General features: G+C 43.2%; 1 protein-coding gene across 1 annotated transcript; it reads right to left on the bottom strand.

The window, feature by feature from the left end:
* Window positions 1–8,816: 8,816 nt before the first annotated feature.
* Il6 (interleukin 6) lies at window positions 8,817–13,091 on the bottom strand. The gene is made up of 5 exons (XM_048440136.3): window positions 12,973–13,091; window positions 12,627–12,814; window positions 11,334–11,447; window positions 10,531–10,680; window positions 8,817–9,291 (listed from the first exon to the last, which is right to left on the bottom strand). Exons 1-5 carry the CDS (start codon window positions 12,989–12,991, stop codon window positions 9,124–9,126), a joined length of 639 nt encoding a protein of 212 aa, XP_048296093.1. The 5' UTR covers window positions 12,992–13,091; the 3' UTR covers window positions 8,817–9,123.
* Between the last annotated feature and the right edge of the window lie 5,186 nt (window positions 13,092–18,277).

Here is an 18,277-nt window from a genome sequence, read left to right on the forward strand (position 1 = left end):
AACAGTCTACCTCCCTAGATGTCCGGGTTTATTGACTGTTCATTTTAAGGTATTAATTAAAGTCTTGAGTGTTTGCACATAGGATCTGTATTTCTTAAGCATTATAAAATTATGGACGAACCATTGTGTTTGACCTCCTGGTACTGGCATCTTTTAGGTATTTATTATGTTTTTCAAATTTTCCGGTGTGGGGGAGGACACTCTTAAAACATCCCAAGTGACTTAGAGCACTCTGGAATTTGAGTGAGAATTGAAAACAAAGAGATGTCCATTCACTTTAGATGTTATCTATTCTAGCACTTCTGTTTGGCAAACCCTTTGCTTCTACCCCCTGGAGGAGATGCCAAGGGCTGGCAGTAAGAGAATAGGGACATGCTTTCTCCTTTGGCAAACCGGGTTTCCCCACATGCCTGTAGGCGTAGACTACATGTCACTATTTATACAGTGCCCCGAACTTTGTTATTTGTAGAATCAAACTAGAAAGATAGAGCTCCTGGTATAAACAGGATTAGGAAAATACTATCCAAGTCTGTAATTTTCTCCAGTGCATCAGAAAATACACAAATAAAATGAATGAATTTATGGATAGGTTCACTGAATAGGCCAACGTGGCCTGAAGCCTGTAACCAAGACTTGCTTCTGACTCTCAATTCTCTGATCTCAGCCTCCTGAGTTCTGGGACTGTGTGCACCACACCTGGTGGAATCTGACTGAACCAAAATGATTTCAATTAAAAGGTAGTAGTACTTACTATCAGCGAACTAGTGAAATTTGAAATTAAAAACACAGTATCATTTACAGTAGCACCCAAGAAAATGAAACACAGGTATAAACCTATCGAAAACATATAAAGATCTATGTAAGACAAACTAAATAACTCGAATGAAAGCTATCAAGAAAGAATTAAAGAAATGGAAGGTCATTCCGCTTTTATAAATAGGAAGGTGCCATAATGTCAGCTTATTACTTTCATCTGTAAGTTCAATACAACTTCCATCAAAATTCAAGAAAGTCATTTTATGGCTGTTGACAAACTAATTCTAGTGTTTTATCTGAAGAGACAAACGGTGAAAAATAACCAACGCAATACTGAAGACGAACAGTCAGAGGACAGACATTTTGGTGGTCTCTGTGACATTTCAGACCAACAACTTAGGGGTAGCTCTCCCACATTGGGATTTTTAGTTGGAAATCTGGTCTATGAGTTCTGGGGTGAGTAAAATCCTCCGTGTAGGGTAACTCTAAACTCTTTTATATGAAAAGTATATCTGAGGCTTGTAAAATAGTTGGTTCCAAACGGTTTTTCCAAAAGTCCTTAGATATGCTTAGGAGTCAGTTTATCTCTTTCTTCCCTTCCTGAACCCACCAGAAGCTTTTGGAGTTGTTATCCGAGTGACATCTGTACTGTTCTCGCCCCATCAGCTTTCTCTCTTACATATTTTCATATTCATATTCATAGTATAAATGTTATCATGGTCATAGTTAGATGTTTTCAGTCTTTTTGTTTGTTTGTTTTCAAGACAGTGTTTCTCTGTGTAACAGCCCTGGCTGTTCTGTACCTCACTTTGTAGACCAGGCTAGCCTCGAACTCAGAGATCCACCTGCCTCTACCTCCCGAGTGCTAGGATTAAAGGCATGCGCCACCACTGCCCAACTCTGTTATCAATCTTTTGGCATTAGGAATAACATTTTTTAGCACAAAATATAATACCCAGTAGACCACAGGAACTACAAATCCAAGATGATTTGGGACATGTGGGCACTTCTGGAGATCTCATTTTTGATTCATTTTTTAACATCCCTTGTCCATTTTTTTTTTTTTTTGCCCCAAACAGGACTATAAACTACTTTTTATTCTTTAGAGTTGGGTAGACATATGATCATAGTTGGTTGTTTTTACTCTTTGATTCTTTTGGGGACACACTACCCAGCTCCCAAATAAATCACACCTAGGTTTTTCCTTTTTATGAATGCCTGACCTTAGCTTGGCTTGTTTATAGCCAGCTTTTCTTAAATTATCCCATCTACCTTTTGCCTCTGAACTTTCTTTCCATCTTATTCTGTGTCTGGCTGTGTGGCTAGACCCTTCTTCTCCTTCTCCTTCTCCTTCTCCTTCTTCTTCTTCTTCTTCTTCTCTTTTTTTTTTTTTTTTTTTTTTTTTTGGTTTGGTTTTTCGAGACAGGGTTTCTCTGTAGCTTTGTAGCCTGTCCTGGAACTAGCTCTTATAGACCAGGCTCATCTTGAACTCACAGAGATTCGCCTGCCTCTGCCTCTCAAGTGCTGGGATTAAAGGCGTACGCCGCCACCACCCGGCGACCCTTCTTTTCTTGCTCCCCCTTTTTCTTCTTCTTGATCCTTTCTCTTCCCAGATTTTGCCTCCTATTTATTCTCTCTGCCCATCCTTTTCCCCTTCTTGCTATTGGTCATTCAACTCTTTATTAGACTAATCAGATCTTTTAGACAGGCAAAATAACACAGCTTCACAGAGTTAAACAAATGCAACATAAAAGAGTGCAACACATCTTTGCATCATTAAACAAATGTTCCACAGAATAAACAAATGTAACACATCTTCAAATAATATTCCACAACACATGACTGGCAGATATTTGCTTTGTGCTGGTGAATTAGTCTTGTGAAAGTTTTATGAGGAAATAGATGGCAAATTAAAATTGTCTGATCTATGAAATCCCCAAACTGGAAGCTCTGGGCTTGTCTCCCAGCAGAGACTTTATTGCTAGTTTCTTTCTCGCTTGCTTGACTAGTGCTGTTCCATTGCTGCTTGAACCTGCTTCAAAAATTGGATATTTTCTAGATTCTTTCCTCTGATCTCTGGAGTGCATTCTCTAGACATCAAACTACCAATAAGAACTGAATATCTCTCGACATTTATATGTGAAAATATGTGTTGTGGTGCTCTGGAGGCGGCTCAGTTGTTAAAATTCTTGCCGTGCAAGCACGAGGACTTGAGTTCAGATGTCTAGCACATGTGTTGTGATTTAAATAAAAATGGCCCCATAGACTCATGAGTGGTACCATTAGGAGGTGTGGCGGTACTGGAGGAAGTGTGTAGGGGGTGGGCTTTGAGGCCTCAAGCCACACCCAGTTAGGATGTCTCTTATGCTGCCTGTGGATCCAGTTGTAAAACTCTCAGCGTCTTCTCTAGCACCGTGTCTGCCTGTAGGCCCCCATTCTTCCTGCCATGACAATAATGGACTAAACCTCTAAAACTACAGCCAGCCCCAAGTGACTGTTTTCCCTTATAATAATTGCTGTGGTCATGGTGTCTCTTCACAGCAATAAAACCCTAACAAAGACACATATAGAATGTGTGGTATGGTGGTGTGCTTTTATAAACCTAGTGCTGGGAATGTGGTTAATTAATCTTACTGAATCAATGAGCTTCATGTTTGGTGACACACCCCATGGAAAAAAGCAAGAGGAAGACTTGACATGAGACATCGATTTCTTGCCTCCCCAGATGCACACAGAGACACACACAGGTGCACATGCTCCAACCTGTACCCATACCCCCAAACAACAATAACAACTCCTCTTCAATAAACAACAACAATAAACCTCTGCTCGTTGTTATGCTTACACCTGCAATCACAGCATTTAAGAGGCCCAGGCAGGAGGATTACTATGAGTTTGAGGCAACTGGGCTATAGAATAAGCACCAGGCTATCCAGGGTTACATAGCAAGGTCGACTTTTTTTTTTTTTCTCTGTAGCTTTGAAGCCAATCCTGGAACTTGCTCTGTAGACCAAACTGGCCTTGAATTTACAGAGATCCACCTGCCTTTGCCTCCCAAGTGCTGGGATTAAAGGCTTGTGCCACCACCACCCAGCAAGACCAACTTTTAAAATATCAATCAACCAACCACAAGAGTGAGCAAGCAAACAAAAACCTTTAATAACATTGCTCTCTATCCTCCTGTTATATTAGCCATTTTGCTCCTCCATAATCTATGATCTTTGGTGACTTACTGTGCACGGTCAGAACTTTCTAGAACTGTGGTAACAAATTATCACACATTGGGTGACCTAAAACAAGGATTTATTCTCACAGATTTGGTGGCTGGAAATGCTGAGTTTGATGGAAGATGCTTATGATCTTAAGGCAGGGGGAGTGTTAGCCTGTGATACGCAGCAAGCTCAAGCCCACCCAATTAAAGAGCAATACCTTTATACAAAAGGTCAAACAAAACAAAAGTCAGAAAGGTAGGCCCTTATTCCCTGTGAAACCTATAAGGAAAGACTTTCTTTGCCTATTCCTTCTGAATTTTGTAGTTGTGGGCAATCCTTGGTGTTCCTTGGCTTATAGAATCATCTGCATCTTTCCAATATCTACTTCTGTCTCACATGAGGAAGACAGATTCATAGACCTTCTCTCTCTCTCTCTCTCTCTCTCTCTCTCTCTCTCTCTCTCTCTCTCTGTGATGGGTGTCACTGTGTTACCCAGACTGGTCTTGGACTCCAGGGGCCAAGCAATCCTCCTGCCTTCCTTTGTGTGGACCAGACCTCAGATCCAACCAGAAAGCACCAGTGGGCACAGTTGAAGCAGACGTCAGGTGCTGGCATTGTTCTGAACCTCTGTGTCCATATGAATGTGAATGTCTGCTTAGTGGCTTAGTGTGTTTCTATCTCCTCTGGTTTTTGTGTTTTTTTTGTTTTTTTTTTTTTAGTTTTCCAAGACATTGTAGCCCTGGAACTCACTCTGTAGAGCAGGTTGACCTCGAATTCACAGAGATCCGCTTGCCCACTTGCCTTGTCTCTTTAATGAAGGGATTAAAGATGTGCACCACCACTACCTGGCTCCTCCGGTCTTATAAGACCCATTGTAATCACTTCATCTTTTTTGATTATATATGTAAAGAGCTCATTTCCAAATAAAGTCACATTTCCTGGGGAACAGGATTTTACCACATCTTTTGGGGGACACAACTCAATCAGTCCATAACTGTAACACGTTTATCACATGGTTCAGTATTCATTTCTTTATGTTTCTTTCTCTGGTCTTAAGTTCTTTGTGAGCAGAGATGTTTGTTTTATCTTCCTTGTATTCCCAGGCCCGAGGAGAGACGCTGATGTGTCGGAGCTGCTCAGAGAAGTGTTTAAGTGAATGCGTTCAGATCCCGAGTCCTCCGTGTGTTTACTTCTCTATTTAGCCCCTACTTCCTCTCTCCTTGTGAGTTGCCAGCTGTCTTCTGAAATCCCACGTAGCCGAACTGGCCAATCTTATATTTGCTGGTTATTATCACCACCCTGAACCAGAACACTGCATTTGTTCCCCAGACTTAATAAAAGCCTTTGGAACGTTCCTCAGCTTTCTCTTCCAGCAGCTTTTAAATCCACTCCCCGAGTTACAGCTTGAGTAAGCACCCTAAAATGTAAATCTCATATGCATTTTACTACTTCAGGTCTCTCTTCTCACCGCACGTGTGATAGTCTGACTTCTGAGTACACCTTCTAATGTTCTTGACAGTCTGGGTAACATCTGTCTTTTTCAGCCCTTCCCAACTTCCATATACATATCATATCTATGCCCAATAGCTTCCTTCCCAACAACATGCCCCTTCCCAGTTTCATGTTCTCTCCTGTTGTATTTTTGTAACTCACTGATCCATTTAATGCAGCTTCCTGGAATAGTGACTGCTTTTGTTGACTTGATCTCGTACAGGTCCTGTGTGAATAACTCTAACTGCTGTGAGCTCATGGGTGTCACAGCCAGGTCACGCCTAGCATTGCCGGCACTCTCTTCAACTTACAACTCTTACGCTCTCTTTTTTGTAGTTTTTTTTTTTCTCTCTTTCTCTGTGTAGCTTTGGAGCCTGTCTTGGAACTCACTTTGAAGACCAAGCTGGCCTTGAACTCACAGAGATCTGCCTGCCTCCCAAGTGCTGGGATTAAGGTGTGTGCCACCACTGCCTGGTCAGCTCTTCCATTCTTTCCACTTGCTCTTCCACAATGTTCTTTAGGCCTTGGTGATCTTAATGTAGATATCCCGTTTAGGGCCAAGCACTCAATAGTCATTTATTCTCAGTACTTTGGCCAGTCTCTTCATTAATTGCAGGAATTTTCTTTGGTCAAGGTTGAAAGCCATGTTAATCTATGGGTGTAATGTAAATGCTAGAAGCCAATTTGTTAACATAACCATTTGGTAAAATAGCAGTAGTAGGTTCCTCCCTTAGAATTATGACCCCCTGAGCCATGGGCTTTTAGCATCGTTTACAGTACCAGGCATGAATTTCTTTCTGTGGACCAGACCTCAAAACCAATCAGAAAGCACTTGGTTTCCCCATAACTTCCATTTTACTGTGCACCGATGAGCACATTTTGCCTAACAGGTTAGCACTGTAGAATTTAAAGTTCACTTCTGAGTGATACTGTTGATGACTTTTCTCTCCCAGCTGCCTGCTTATCACCTTTAATAATTAGGAGAGCTGAGCTGGAGAGATGACTCAGAGGTTAAGATCACTGACTGTTCTTCTGGAGGTCTTTAATTCAATTCCCAGCACCCACATGGTGGCTCACAACTGTCTATAATGAGATCTGGTGCCCTCTCTTGGCTTGCAGGCATACATGCAGGTAGAACACTGTATATATAATAAATACATAATTTTTTAAAAAAGAATTATGAAAGCTATATAATATACATTTATTATTATTATTATTATTGAAGAGCTTTGTATGTGCTGTTTCCTCTTCCTGGAATGCCCTCTCCAGCCTCCCACGTGTCTTTCATCTCAGCCTAGATGACTGCCCTTCCCAGATTTAGTTGGATTCCCTTGTTGCTAGTGTCCCAGGGTAGGGTGTCTGTGTACTTCACATTCCTCTTTTGTAAATCTCATTACTTACATTGCTTGCTTGATGTCTGATTTTCCTGCCACAGAGTCAGCACCCATGCCTATCTATTCATCTCTCTATTGTGAACATTCCTGATATTCGTGATGTTCAACATTTTTGTTGTTTAAAGAATGGATGTATTGGCTAGCTGTTGTTCTTAGGTTTGACCCTAACTTTGGGAAGCCCACTGTGACACAGTCTCTAACAGTCAGACTATGTGGTTGTTTCCTTGTTTGACTCCTCAGCATTCTTGGCCTCTGTGGACTTTCCCTTCCCCAGCAGAACACCTGCCCTGGAGGAAGAAGCCTTCATAGGTTAAGGTAGGGATACCTTTGTTAGAAGACAGAACTTGTATACTGCTGGGATTAGAAAGGGGAATTCTGTACCAAATTCCCAGTTTTGCACAGAAGCAGGAAGGAGGAGCTCATTGGGTTATATTCACTGTCTCATCACCATCATCATAATCAATATATATATATGAGTTGGGGTGGAGTTGAGACAGGGTCTACCCACCTAGTCTGCCTAAGAGCCACAGTATCTGCGCCTAGAGTGCTGAGATTGTTGGTGCGTGCCACCACAGCTGACTTATCACCAACTCTGCTGAGGACCGGAAGAGTGAAGAGTAGTGTTTGTGGGAACAGGAGTGAAGATGTGTTCCACCGTGACTATTCATTGTCTTATTTAGAAGTCTTCAGAACTTTTTAAATTTTTTTTTCTATTTTTCCCTAAGGCAATAGCACATCAATGTTTTGTTAACTAAATTCTCTATAATCACTGAGAACTGGCTTATGTTATATTGTGACTAGCTAAGTATTCTCTTTTTTTTTCAGCAATACTTGCAGGGGTCGCCTTTGCTCAGGCTCTTGGTCATGGCGCCAGCATAAAAAAGTGGACTGCTTTCTTGAGGGACCCACATGCTAGCTGGTAGGAAAATACCTTCAGTCCCTGGTAGGAGGTCTGTGCAGTGCATAGAGATGGCAGGCAAGGGAGGCAGAACGTTCAGTTGTTATTTAGAAGTGTGTACATTGCTATACCTTGTCTAAGTTGTTGTATTTTCTCAGAGTCTGTGATTTCAACTTCAAATCTATTTTCTATGTTAAAATGTCTTGAGATTTTCCATGTCTATCTTTCAAGGACAACTAAAAGTTAAGGAAAGATCTGGAAGCAGGTCGACTTTAATTTCCACTTGGGAATCATGTTTTAAGTTCCAGAAGGGTCCAGAAAAGAATGTATAAGTGCTGGAATTAACTAATGTGATGGATGCAGCCTTTTATTATGGTACCTGGCAGGAGGCAGGGATTTTAGGGTTTTGTTGTTGTTTCTTTTGTATTGATGGTAACAAGAAATGTGTTAATATTGATATTTGTAAACCAAGAAATCGTAAGTGAGGTTAACACTGAAATCAAGAAAGCCTATTTGGGAGTGGAAAAGGTGTGCAGACAAACGCTTAGCAAGGTGAATGAGCTTTCTGGTGGAGTGAAGTGGACTTAGGCATTGACTACTTCATGATCCACTCAAAGAGACTGTAAGTTCTCTAAGTCCATGGAGTCCATCTGGACAGGTCAAGTAATCTTCATCTGATATTACTCAAGCTTCCCAGCAAGGTGCTGTTCAATGACCCTAAAACTTGCTACTTTTGGCATATTCTGTGCACCAATCTTATTTCTTTAGTAAAGAATTTTCCTCTTAATTGCCACCTGCAGCTATTTTCACTTTTTATTTAATTTTACACATTAAATTGCTTATTATTGATTTTTTCTTTTTCTTTTTTTTCTGATGCTCAGATCCAACTTAGGGGACTTGCTCATGCTGGGTAAGTCCTTTACCAGCTGAGTTGTATTCTTCAAGCCCTGATTTTTAAAGATAATGTGATTTCTTTGTTTGAAGACAGTCTGAATGTTATAAAAATACAACACAAAGATTTCTTTAAAAACATGTATAAATTAGCAATTTATTGAGGTAAACTTATGTATTCCAAAAAATAATCTGGCTATGTAACAGAATATTCAGATCAAATAGATTTTTATATTATAATTTCAAAATTATTACATATAATATTTCAAGTGACACTCATAAAAATTATAAATATTAATTATAAATTAACTTACAGTTTACATATTTAAATTATCAATAAATTAAAAAAATATTAAAATAGTGTCCCAACATTCATACTGTCAGTTCTTCGTAGAGAACAACATAAGGTAGATACCCGGCGACAGGTATGCTTGCTGATCACAGTGAGGGCTGTCCAGATAGTGTGCTAGGGCACAGCACACTAGTTTTGCCGAGTTGACCTCATGGTGTCCTTTAGGAATTCTTCAAGTGCTTTCAGGATAAGTTGGATGGTCTTGGTCCTTGGCCACTCCTTCTGCGACTCCAGCTTCTCCATTAGGAGGGCCTTGGCAGTTGGGCTAGGCGTGACTATTTTACCTACATCCTTTACCTAGTGGGAGGAGGGGAGGAGAAAGACTGGTTAAATATTGCACACGTCTTTTGTTGTGGGGTGCTCTGGGCTGTGGGGAGATGTTCAAATGTAGACTGAATGAGACTAATTGGGTCCATCTGCCCTGACTCGCCCAAGCTAGGGGAGGTGCTTTTGCTCCAGAGTTCCCTGAGAGGGACCTATGCATAGCAATTTCACTCTCTTTTTATTCTCAAGGTAATTATTAGCTTTTCAATGGCAACAGAATCCTAACTTCCGTTCTGTCTGCCATTACAGTGCTGACGTAAACAGTATTGCTACTCAACGAAGAGCCCATTGGTAAAGGTGGTTCAGTGGGCTCTAAACCAAGTGCTTCCCTCTCACTTCCCATTCAGATTCTGCTGTGAGTCTCTTGGTGTGGTAGCGTGAAGGAGGCTGGAAACCCCTCTCCATGGACCCACTGGCATGGGGATGACTAACTGGAAGGCTTGTCCCACTACTTGAGCCTGAAGTAGCAGAATTGCAAGAGCAGGCCGCTGTCTACAAAGGGAAATCAGTCCCCTCCGCGGACCTTCTAAGTCAGGCTCTGCTGGAACAAGACTCCAAGGGACTCCTGTGCACAGCAAACTCAGAAAAGCTCTGGTTTAAGGCAAGAAACTACAAGTGGCATAAGCAGCCTTAGCATCAGGGTCCTTCTTGCATCTGACTTGGAGCTACAAGTGGCAGAAGCAGCCTTAGCATCAGGGTCCTTCTTGCATCTGACTTGGCTCACGCATACTCTGAGCCATCAATCCTCCATATCTACCATTTAATAGCTAGTGGTAGCCAGAAGCCCTTAATCTTCTCCTTCCCTGTCTTTTTAGCCTTTGGCTACTTCACTGCATTAGGTCTCTGGTAGCAAGAATGTCACTCACCAGGGATTAATAAAACTCGTTTTTGTGCCCTCTGCTTTTTTTTTTTTTTAATAATGGCTGTCTGTGTAGGGCTGAGTATGCTTCCTTTTGTCTGTTATATTTTTCTTATCTCTTAATCAGCTAGTTAAAATCTGTTTATTATGGTTTAAAGTAGTTATTTTCTATGCAAAAGAAAACTCCAAACAAAAACTCCAAAGTGAAACAGAACAAGGTTTTACAATAGGAATGGTTGCTCAGACTCTCCGCCTTCCGAGGCTGTCTGTGGCAGCTGCTGCAGCCCTGAGATGAGGCAGGGTGCATCCCCTCGTCCCTTCCCCACACTGCATGAGAGATGGGAAGCACTCACCTCTTGTTTGAGGATCTGATTTAGGGTTTTGGTAGCGCTCTGAATGACTCTGGCTTTGTCTTTCTTGTTATCTGGTACATTGTTCGTCACGAACTCCAAGTAGATCTGGTAGTCCAGAAGACCAGAGGTGATTTTCAGTAGGCAAATTTCCTATGAGTAGAGCAGGAGGGAAAATTAGTTCTCTCTAGGGGACAGACTCAGTCCGAGAATAAGATTCCTGCTTTTCTGCATCTTTTCCCTTTGCCCCTCTAGAGAATCAGGTACCAGGCAGCATCAGTTGACCTCCCTTAAACAGCTGGACAACTAGAGGCACCACTTAATATTTTCCCCAGGACCAAGCGTATGGCAGTGGGGATCCCCTTCTGGCCTCCCCTGCCTCTGTCCCCACTACCCTTCCTGTACTCTTGCTCATGTCTGTGCTGGCCTGAGACCTGCTTTTAAGGAATAATGAGAAATCCATGCAGGGTATCTCACTGGCTAGAGGGGGAGAGGTTTGGAGAGGGCTCTCAGATCATTCTAGGGGCAGCCAGAGAATGATCCCTGGACCACTGTACTTGAGATGAGCTAGCTATATTTGCTATGATTTCTAACATTTAACAGATGTGAAGAATCCCAACAGATGGGACTTTACCTATTCAATGGCAAACTGCTTTTTAATCAAAGGTTTAAGTTACTTCCCTCATAATATTTACATAATATTTTTTCTATCTACTCCCCATCTCTGTTGCCTGACTGGAGCTGTATGTATGCAGGCACCACATGCAAGAGAACTTTGGCTGAAAGTAAATGTGACAAATTCTTACCCGATTGTATCCGGTTTGTAAGCATCCATCATTTCTTTGTATCACCGGAAGTTCCAGATTGTTTTCTGACAAAGCATCGTCATTGGCCATACAATCAGGGTCATTATTACACAACTGCAAAAGAGTACAGAGCACCCACTTAACTAATACCACTAGAGGGCCAGTCCATGCTCTCCCACGGCCAGGAGACACGCTAAGAAGAAGGAAGCTACCCCCCCCCCCCTTGCTGTTCTACCATGCAGCCCAATAGAAAGAAATCCCCTAGGCTCAGTCCTCTAACTTGAGGTTTATCACTCCGCCTTTAAGTAAAGAATTGTTAAAGTCCCCCTATATATTTATTTAAAGAATCCAATGATATAAACTGTCTGACACATAGTAGGAACTTAGTAAATGACAGAAATTTTGATGATAATTGGGGCAAATAAATTTAAGCCACAGAATATTCCATCTGGAAGGGCCTGTACTATCATCTGTAACTCCATAATTTTGCAGATAAGAGTCCTGAATAGTAGGGAATGTCCTCAAGATTATGAAGTTAGTTTTACACACCCAGATCTAGAATCTGGGCTCTTAATCTCTCTTGTGATTTTTTTTCTTTCTGTCAAGCAGAATCAAAATACTTTGCATTTAAAGAAGGGAGATACTTTAATCTAGGTAGATGTTGTTTGTTTTTGTTTTTTTGAGACAAGGTTTCTCAATCTAGTCCTGGCTGTCCTAGAACTTGATATGTAGATCAGGTTGACCTCTAAATCAGAGATCTTCCCGCCTCTGTCCCCCGAATGCTGGGATTAGAGGTGTGCACCCCCAGCCTAATCTAGTTGTTAGTTAGCTCTCTGTTGGGCTCTAGATTTGCATCTTAGCTGGGTCGGCCCTGGAGAGTCCTCATCACTCCGTTTACATTCAATCAAAAAGCACTGCGACTGCACAAGTGGCCAAAGAGTCCTCCATTCCCGAGAGTCCTTCCAGAGTTCAAGGCAAAGAGACTTTACTCTTTGGTAAGGAAAAAGGAATCCCCACCCAAGAAACATTTGCTAAATGCGGAGCTGAGAATGGCCCACTGTGAAATTTCTAGAAATGCAGCTACATTCTGTATTTTCCAGACAGGGAAGGACACCCCCCCCCACACACACACACACACAGACCAGCAAAGAGAAGAGATAGTGAACACAGTGTAGGCTGATCTTTAGCCCCAAATCCTAAGTGCCCTAGAACCCAGCAGAGAATTCCCAACTCAGGAGCAGAGAATGAATGAACGCCCACACTGGGCCTTCATCACTTTCACAGCCTACCCACCTCTTTTCTCATTTCGAAGATTTCCCTGAGGATGTAACTAATCAGGCCTCCAAGTTGTTGCGAAGTGGTGTGTACTGGTCTGTTGGGGGTGGAGTCCTCTGTGTAGTCTTCTCTCCGGACTTGTGAGGTAGGGAAGGCAGTGGCGATCGCCAGCATCAGCCCCAGGACGGCAAGTGGATGGAAGTCTCCTGTGTGGAGGGAAGGGAAAGCAGCAAGTGAGCAGATAGCACAGCTGGGAGGCTGCTCCTGGCTGCTGGCCAGCCCGCAGCCCTCGCTCTCAGCCACAGGCTTCTCTCTCACACCGCTCAATAGCTCCACCAGAGGGCGAGGGATTGCCTTCACTCACTTGCGGAGAGGAACTTCATAGCTGTTCTTGGAGGGCAGATGGAGTTGTCTTTCGTTCCTGGTGGGCTCGAGAGCAGAATGAGCTACAGACATCCCCAGTCTCATATTTATTGGGAGTCGACTCTCTAATTTTGAGACTCATGGGAAAATCCCACATTTGATAAAAATCTTTGTTGGAGGGTGGGGGCGGGGCCAGGGTGGGTGGGGCTGATTGGAAACCTTATTAAGATTGCACAATGACGTCGTAAGCATCGAAAGAATCACAACTTGGGGGCGGGGGGTTGCGTGCGCTTAAGTCATCCTTGAGGCTAGCCCTTTTTAGCCTGATCATTCTTTACTTTCTTCTAAAAAAAGTGACTCAGCACTCTAGCATGAATTGAGAAAAAGAAACACCAAACGCACACTGTTTTATAAGAACAAGAAGTAAGAGCTGATGTGATTAAGCACACACCACTCGAGTTACTAGGAAAGAGCCTAGCATTTAGTGTCTACTTCTTTATGTTTGTAAGAACCTAAGATGTTCTGACCTGAGTTTCTTCAGATCATACAAAGCCCCCCTGCCCCAACCTGGGTTATACAGACAGTAATGCCTGTCGCACAGGGCTTGTGTTTCCCGGATCTCGTCAGGACCTGCTGTTTCCAAATGGTTTGCTCACCTCCAGATTGTGTGCATTTCTTTCTTAGGAGTCCCAGGTGGAGCGTGAGTGAAATAGAGAAACATCTCCTGTGTGCCCCCAAGTGCTGCTAGTTTCCTCTCGCATCCAGCCTCTCGTCGGCCTCTGGCGGCCTCTTGGGTATCTTCCTGCTAAGACTGTTAGTCTCTGTGTAACAGCGCTGCCCTTATCTCTTAGTGCTAACCCCACTGCTCACAGAACACCCCAAACATGTTACGGTGTAATCCTACTGTCCCAGGTCACCTCCAGGAGGCTCAAAGGTCTGTCCCAGTCCTCAAGTTGTTGAAGTCAGGAGTTCAGGATACATGAAGGATACAGAGATCAAGGAAGGACCTATGGCATCTTAGCTGGAATGTGTTTGAACTCCCCTTTTCTGAATGTCTTTATTTGAATCCAAAGGGGCATGGCTCACTCCAAGTGACCCTTCCAATTCCCAAGTCTTCTAGACAGGGTCAAGCTTAAACTGACTCCTTCTTCCCTTTGGTTGATTTCTTCTACAGGAGGGTCCCTGGTCTTCTGGCCACCCATTGCCAGATATCTAGATAGCATTCAGAATGGCTCCAGTCTGAAAGTAGGGTCTCTGTAAGAACCCCAGATCACTCACAGTGTACACTCTCAGCGTCGCAGTCAGCTTCCCTCCTTTGCAAAGACTGCTTGAAGATTCTTCCAGCAGTGACCTTTGTGAGGACAGTTAAAGATGGGTGGATTTACTCTCCGGTTTGTATACATAAAATGTTAGGTCTGCTGGTTGAAAGAAGTGAGATCATCTGTTCTTTTACTGTTTGAGGCACCAGTCCTGGAAGGAGTAGGGGTTTTTAGTTTGAAAATGAAAATAGGGGAAGAAGGCAGGTTGGTTTCACTTTTATTACCATAGGGACTTAAAAAGGCATCTGAACCAGCCATCCTGCTCTGAAGGAAGCCACTTCCCCAGCTCCCTGCCACCCCAGCTCCCTGCCACTCCAGCTCCCTGCCATCCCAGGTCCTTGCCATCTGCTATCTCAGGCCTTTGTAGCATGGATTTTTTTAAATGACTCAATAAATTTGAGACTGTTATACTTATGAAACATTCAGATTTCTCTTTTCAATAAAAAGGTGCTTTTTAAATGAGCATGCATCCGTGATAAAATGTTCAAACAAGACAACAGGAAGTAAGAATCCCACAGGCGGCGCCTAATCACTAGTAGTTTTAGTGGAACTCTTGTCAGCCTAGCCTGCAAGAGTTTTTTTTCCAGCTTGTATATTTATACATATATATTATACATATTTATGTATAAAAATATATACTTATACATGCATACACATGTAGATACACATGTATGTTAATGGCCTGGATGCTGTCTTCATAGCTTTTCATGGAGGTGCACATGGAGCACACAGGCTTTTGAGTAGCGGTTTGTGTTTGAAGTCCAACTCTGCCATTTGCTAGCTATTTGACACTGTCCGAGTTACCCCAAGATCTGTGTTCTTGCTTATTGACTCTGTAATACCAAAGTAGTACTAGAGCATCACTTGCAGAGCGGCTGTGAAGTTAAATGAGCGAGAGTAAGCACTAAGTCTATAATTTTCAAGAGCTGGAACATCTCCCTCAGGGAGCCCTTCCTGCGTGACTGTCAGTTCCCCTGGGCCTTGCCTGTGAGTTTACTATGGAGAGCGGAAAGTGAGCTTACTGTGTCAGGGCTGAGTCAGCCTCCTAAACATTTCTCCCTGAAGAAATGTGAGGGTCGATGTTACTGAAGATCTGTTATGGGGAGCTGGAGAGATGGCTCAGAACTTAAGAGAATTTATTGCCCTTTCTAGAGGACTTGGGTTCCATTTCCAGCATTTCCTTGGTGGCTCTGAATCAACTGTAACTCTAGTTCCCGAGGATCTGATGCCCTCTTTTGGCCTCAGTGGGCACTGAACTCACACGATGCACCTGCGGGCATTAGACAAAGCTGTGCTCAAACGAGGTCTCTTGGTTTAGATAATTATCCGGTTTTGCCTTCTGCTAAGTGTTTTTATGTCAGAAGTCACAGTGCATGCTTGTCTTCGCCCTTCACATTTCTGAGCACGGTTCTCAAGCACAAATAGTCCTAATAGCTGCAGTCCCTTTGTGTGACACCAGTATGGACCTTTATTAGTGTCAGTGCCTTTGACTGTCCTCTGCTCGTCGGAGAAATGGACTCTCCCTAAACTAAAGCATTAGTACAGTAACTAAACCCTCTTTCCATCATCACAGATTCTTTCCTCTGTGTCTTATTGAGTTTCCCACTCGAAGAACTCATTTCTCCAGCCCCATAAAGGGTGTGGTTCCCCCCCCCCCCCCTCGAGACAGGATTTCTCTGTAGCTTTGGAGCCTGTTCTGGAACTCACTCTGTAGACCAGGCTGGCCTCGAACTCACAAGATCCACCTGCCTCTGCCTCCCCAGTGCTAGGACTAAAGGTGTACGCCACCACCACCCGGCACTCTCCACACTCTTAAACTGTGGCAAGTAATGTGCTCTTGGGCTAGGGTTGGAGACGGGTGGGTCTGTGATTTAACTAAAAGAAATATTTTTTTATTATTTATTTAAACTTTTTTTCCTCAAATTCCCACTCCCTCCCCTCCTCCCACTCCCCTCCCTCCACAGACTCCCACCCCCTCCAATCCTAAGAGAGGGCCATGCACCCTGCTCTGTGTAAAGTCCCAGGCCCACCCTACTACATCTAGGTTGAGCAAGGTTTACATCCATAGGGAATAGGGTCCCAAGAAGCGGGTAGCTCCTAATAACTTCTTGGTCTGGCCTTAGATTTCCCAGCATGCAATAGGGCCAGATCTAGATTTCCTAGTGCCAAGCTAAATACACCTCTGCCCGGCTGTTTCATCTCCCTTTTTGCCCTTGTTATTTTGCTATACATGGAGATACCTTATTCCTAGAAAAGTGGGATATTCCAGGCATTTTAGGAGTGGCTCTGTGGATAATAAGGAAGACTTCCCCTGCCTAGGTGCCTGCTGCACCTGCTCTGTCTCTTCTCTAGATATACTAGGACAAGTATTCTGAGCCCAACAAGTTGATAAGCCAGCCTCTCTAAAGCTGGTTCAGTGATAAGAAATCACTGTGTGCTCGTGAACTCTCCCCAGGGCGGGGAGATCCCTCAGGCAGAGTTTCTGTGCTGCCTTCTCTCTGTGGGGTTGGTTTTCAGTGGCTGCTGCCTGTGCTTCGAAATTAGGAAACTTCAGTTTAGAGAAACCAGTTAATTTATGCTGGCAAGTCACTTAAACCACTGTTGGCTTCTCCAAAGATCTCAGTTCTCTGAGTTCAGTGTCATGGGCAGAAACCAAGCTTGCAAACCATCAGCTTCCCTCCACCCCTTCCCTCCAGATTAAGGTATTAAGAGCCCATCTGAAAGCATCACATGCCGTGTCAGGTTCAGGGGATTCTTTTAGCCTACTTGTGATGTGTTTCACCTCCCTTCCCTGCCCTTTTGAGCTATTTGCTAACAAGAGAATGTCTTAGTTCCTCTGAATAAAGTCTCTTCTGTATTCATGCAAGCTGGGTTCACGGAGGGGGGAGAAGGTTTTTCTAATCTTCATAGTGGAAACGTTTCCACAAAATACTTTGGGTGTGTGAAGCACTCTCCACTTCTGAGACGCTGGGCTCATTGTTCTGAAGCAAATTCACCTGGATTGATTTAAAGTGTTGCAGAAGAATTCAGATCCCGGTAAGCTAGTCATGGTCAAACAATAATATGTTAAAAGTACTGAATTCTTTCTGTGTGTGTTGCTTTGTGTTGCTTGCTCTATGTATGTGTTCTCTCTCTCTCTCTCTCTCTCTCTCTCTCTCTCTCTCTCTCTCTCTCTCTGTGTGTGTGTGTGTGTGTAAGGGGGGGAGTAAGAAGGAGGGAGAGATAGATAGATGGATAAGTAGATAGATAGATAGATATACAGACAGACAGACAGACAGAAAGTCCTTGACCCACAGACCTACTGCTGTCACAGCTCTACAGTGCTGTCCCTTCTTTGCTGGGTAATCTCGCGATCTGAAGTGTCCAAGGAGACTGGGCTATAGTCTGCTGTCACTGTTCTGTCAGATCTGTGGCTTCTCTACATCAGTGCTTATCTGGGCTTTTGTGGGGTGACTTATCTAGATCCCTTGATCAGGAGACCACATTACTTCCCTGTAGGTAAAAGTCAGATGGATGAGAGGCAGTGAGTGATAGGAGAGAGAGAGAGAGAGTTTGACTTTATTTCTAGTCAGCTTCACAAGGAATCACAATGCCTGGAAATAAAAAACAGCTGTTTTTGGGGTCAACAGCTGCTGGTTGAATCAGATTCTCCCATTCCTCAGTAACAACAGTATATATACCTTATGTATACTCTATGATTAGCTTGTTCATCACAGGGCCAGGGAAGCTGCTAAGGGACCCAGGTGTGTAGCCTTGGGCAGGCTGTACTCAGAAGGAGACTCAGGCCCAGGACTATTCTGTCTGATATTATATATCTGAGCTTTTGGCCAGGCTTGTGAGGCTCTGAATAGTCTTACTGAATGAGTTGGAATGCAGGATTCAGAATGAGGTTGCAAATCTTTTCACTGAATGTAGGTTCCCCTAAATTGGCCTTGTCTTTTTACTACATTACCAAACACTTGGGTTCTCATATTTTAGGGATACATC

This window comes from Myodes glareolus, chromosome 6, assembly GCF_982192425.1.
Source record: "Myodes glareolus chromosome 6, mMyoGla1.1, whole genome shotgun sequence".
Lineage (NCBI taxonomy): Eukaryota > Metazoa > Chordata > Mammalia > Rodentia > Cricetidae > Myodes > Myodes glareolus.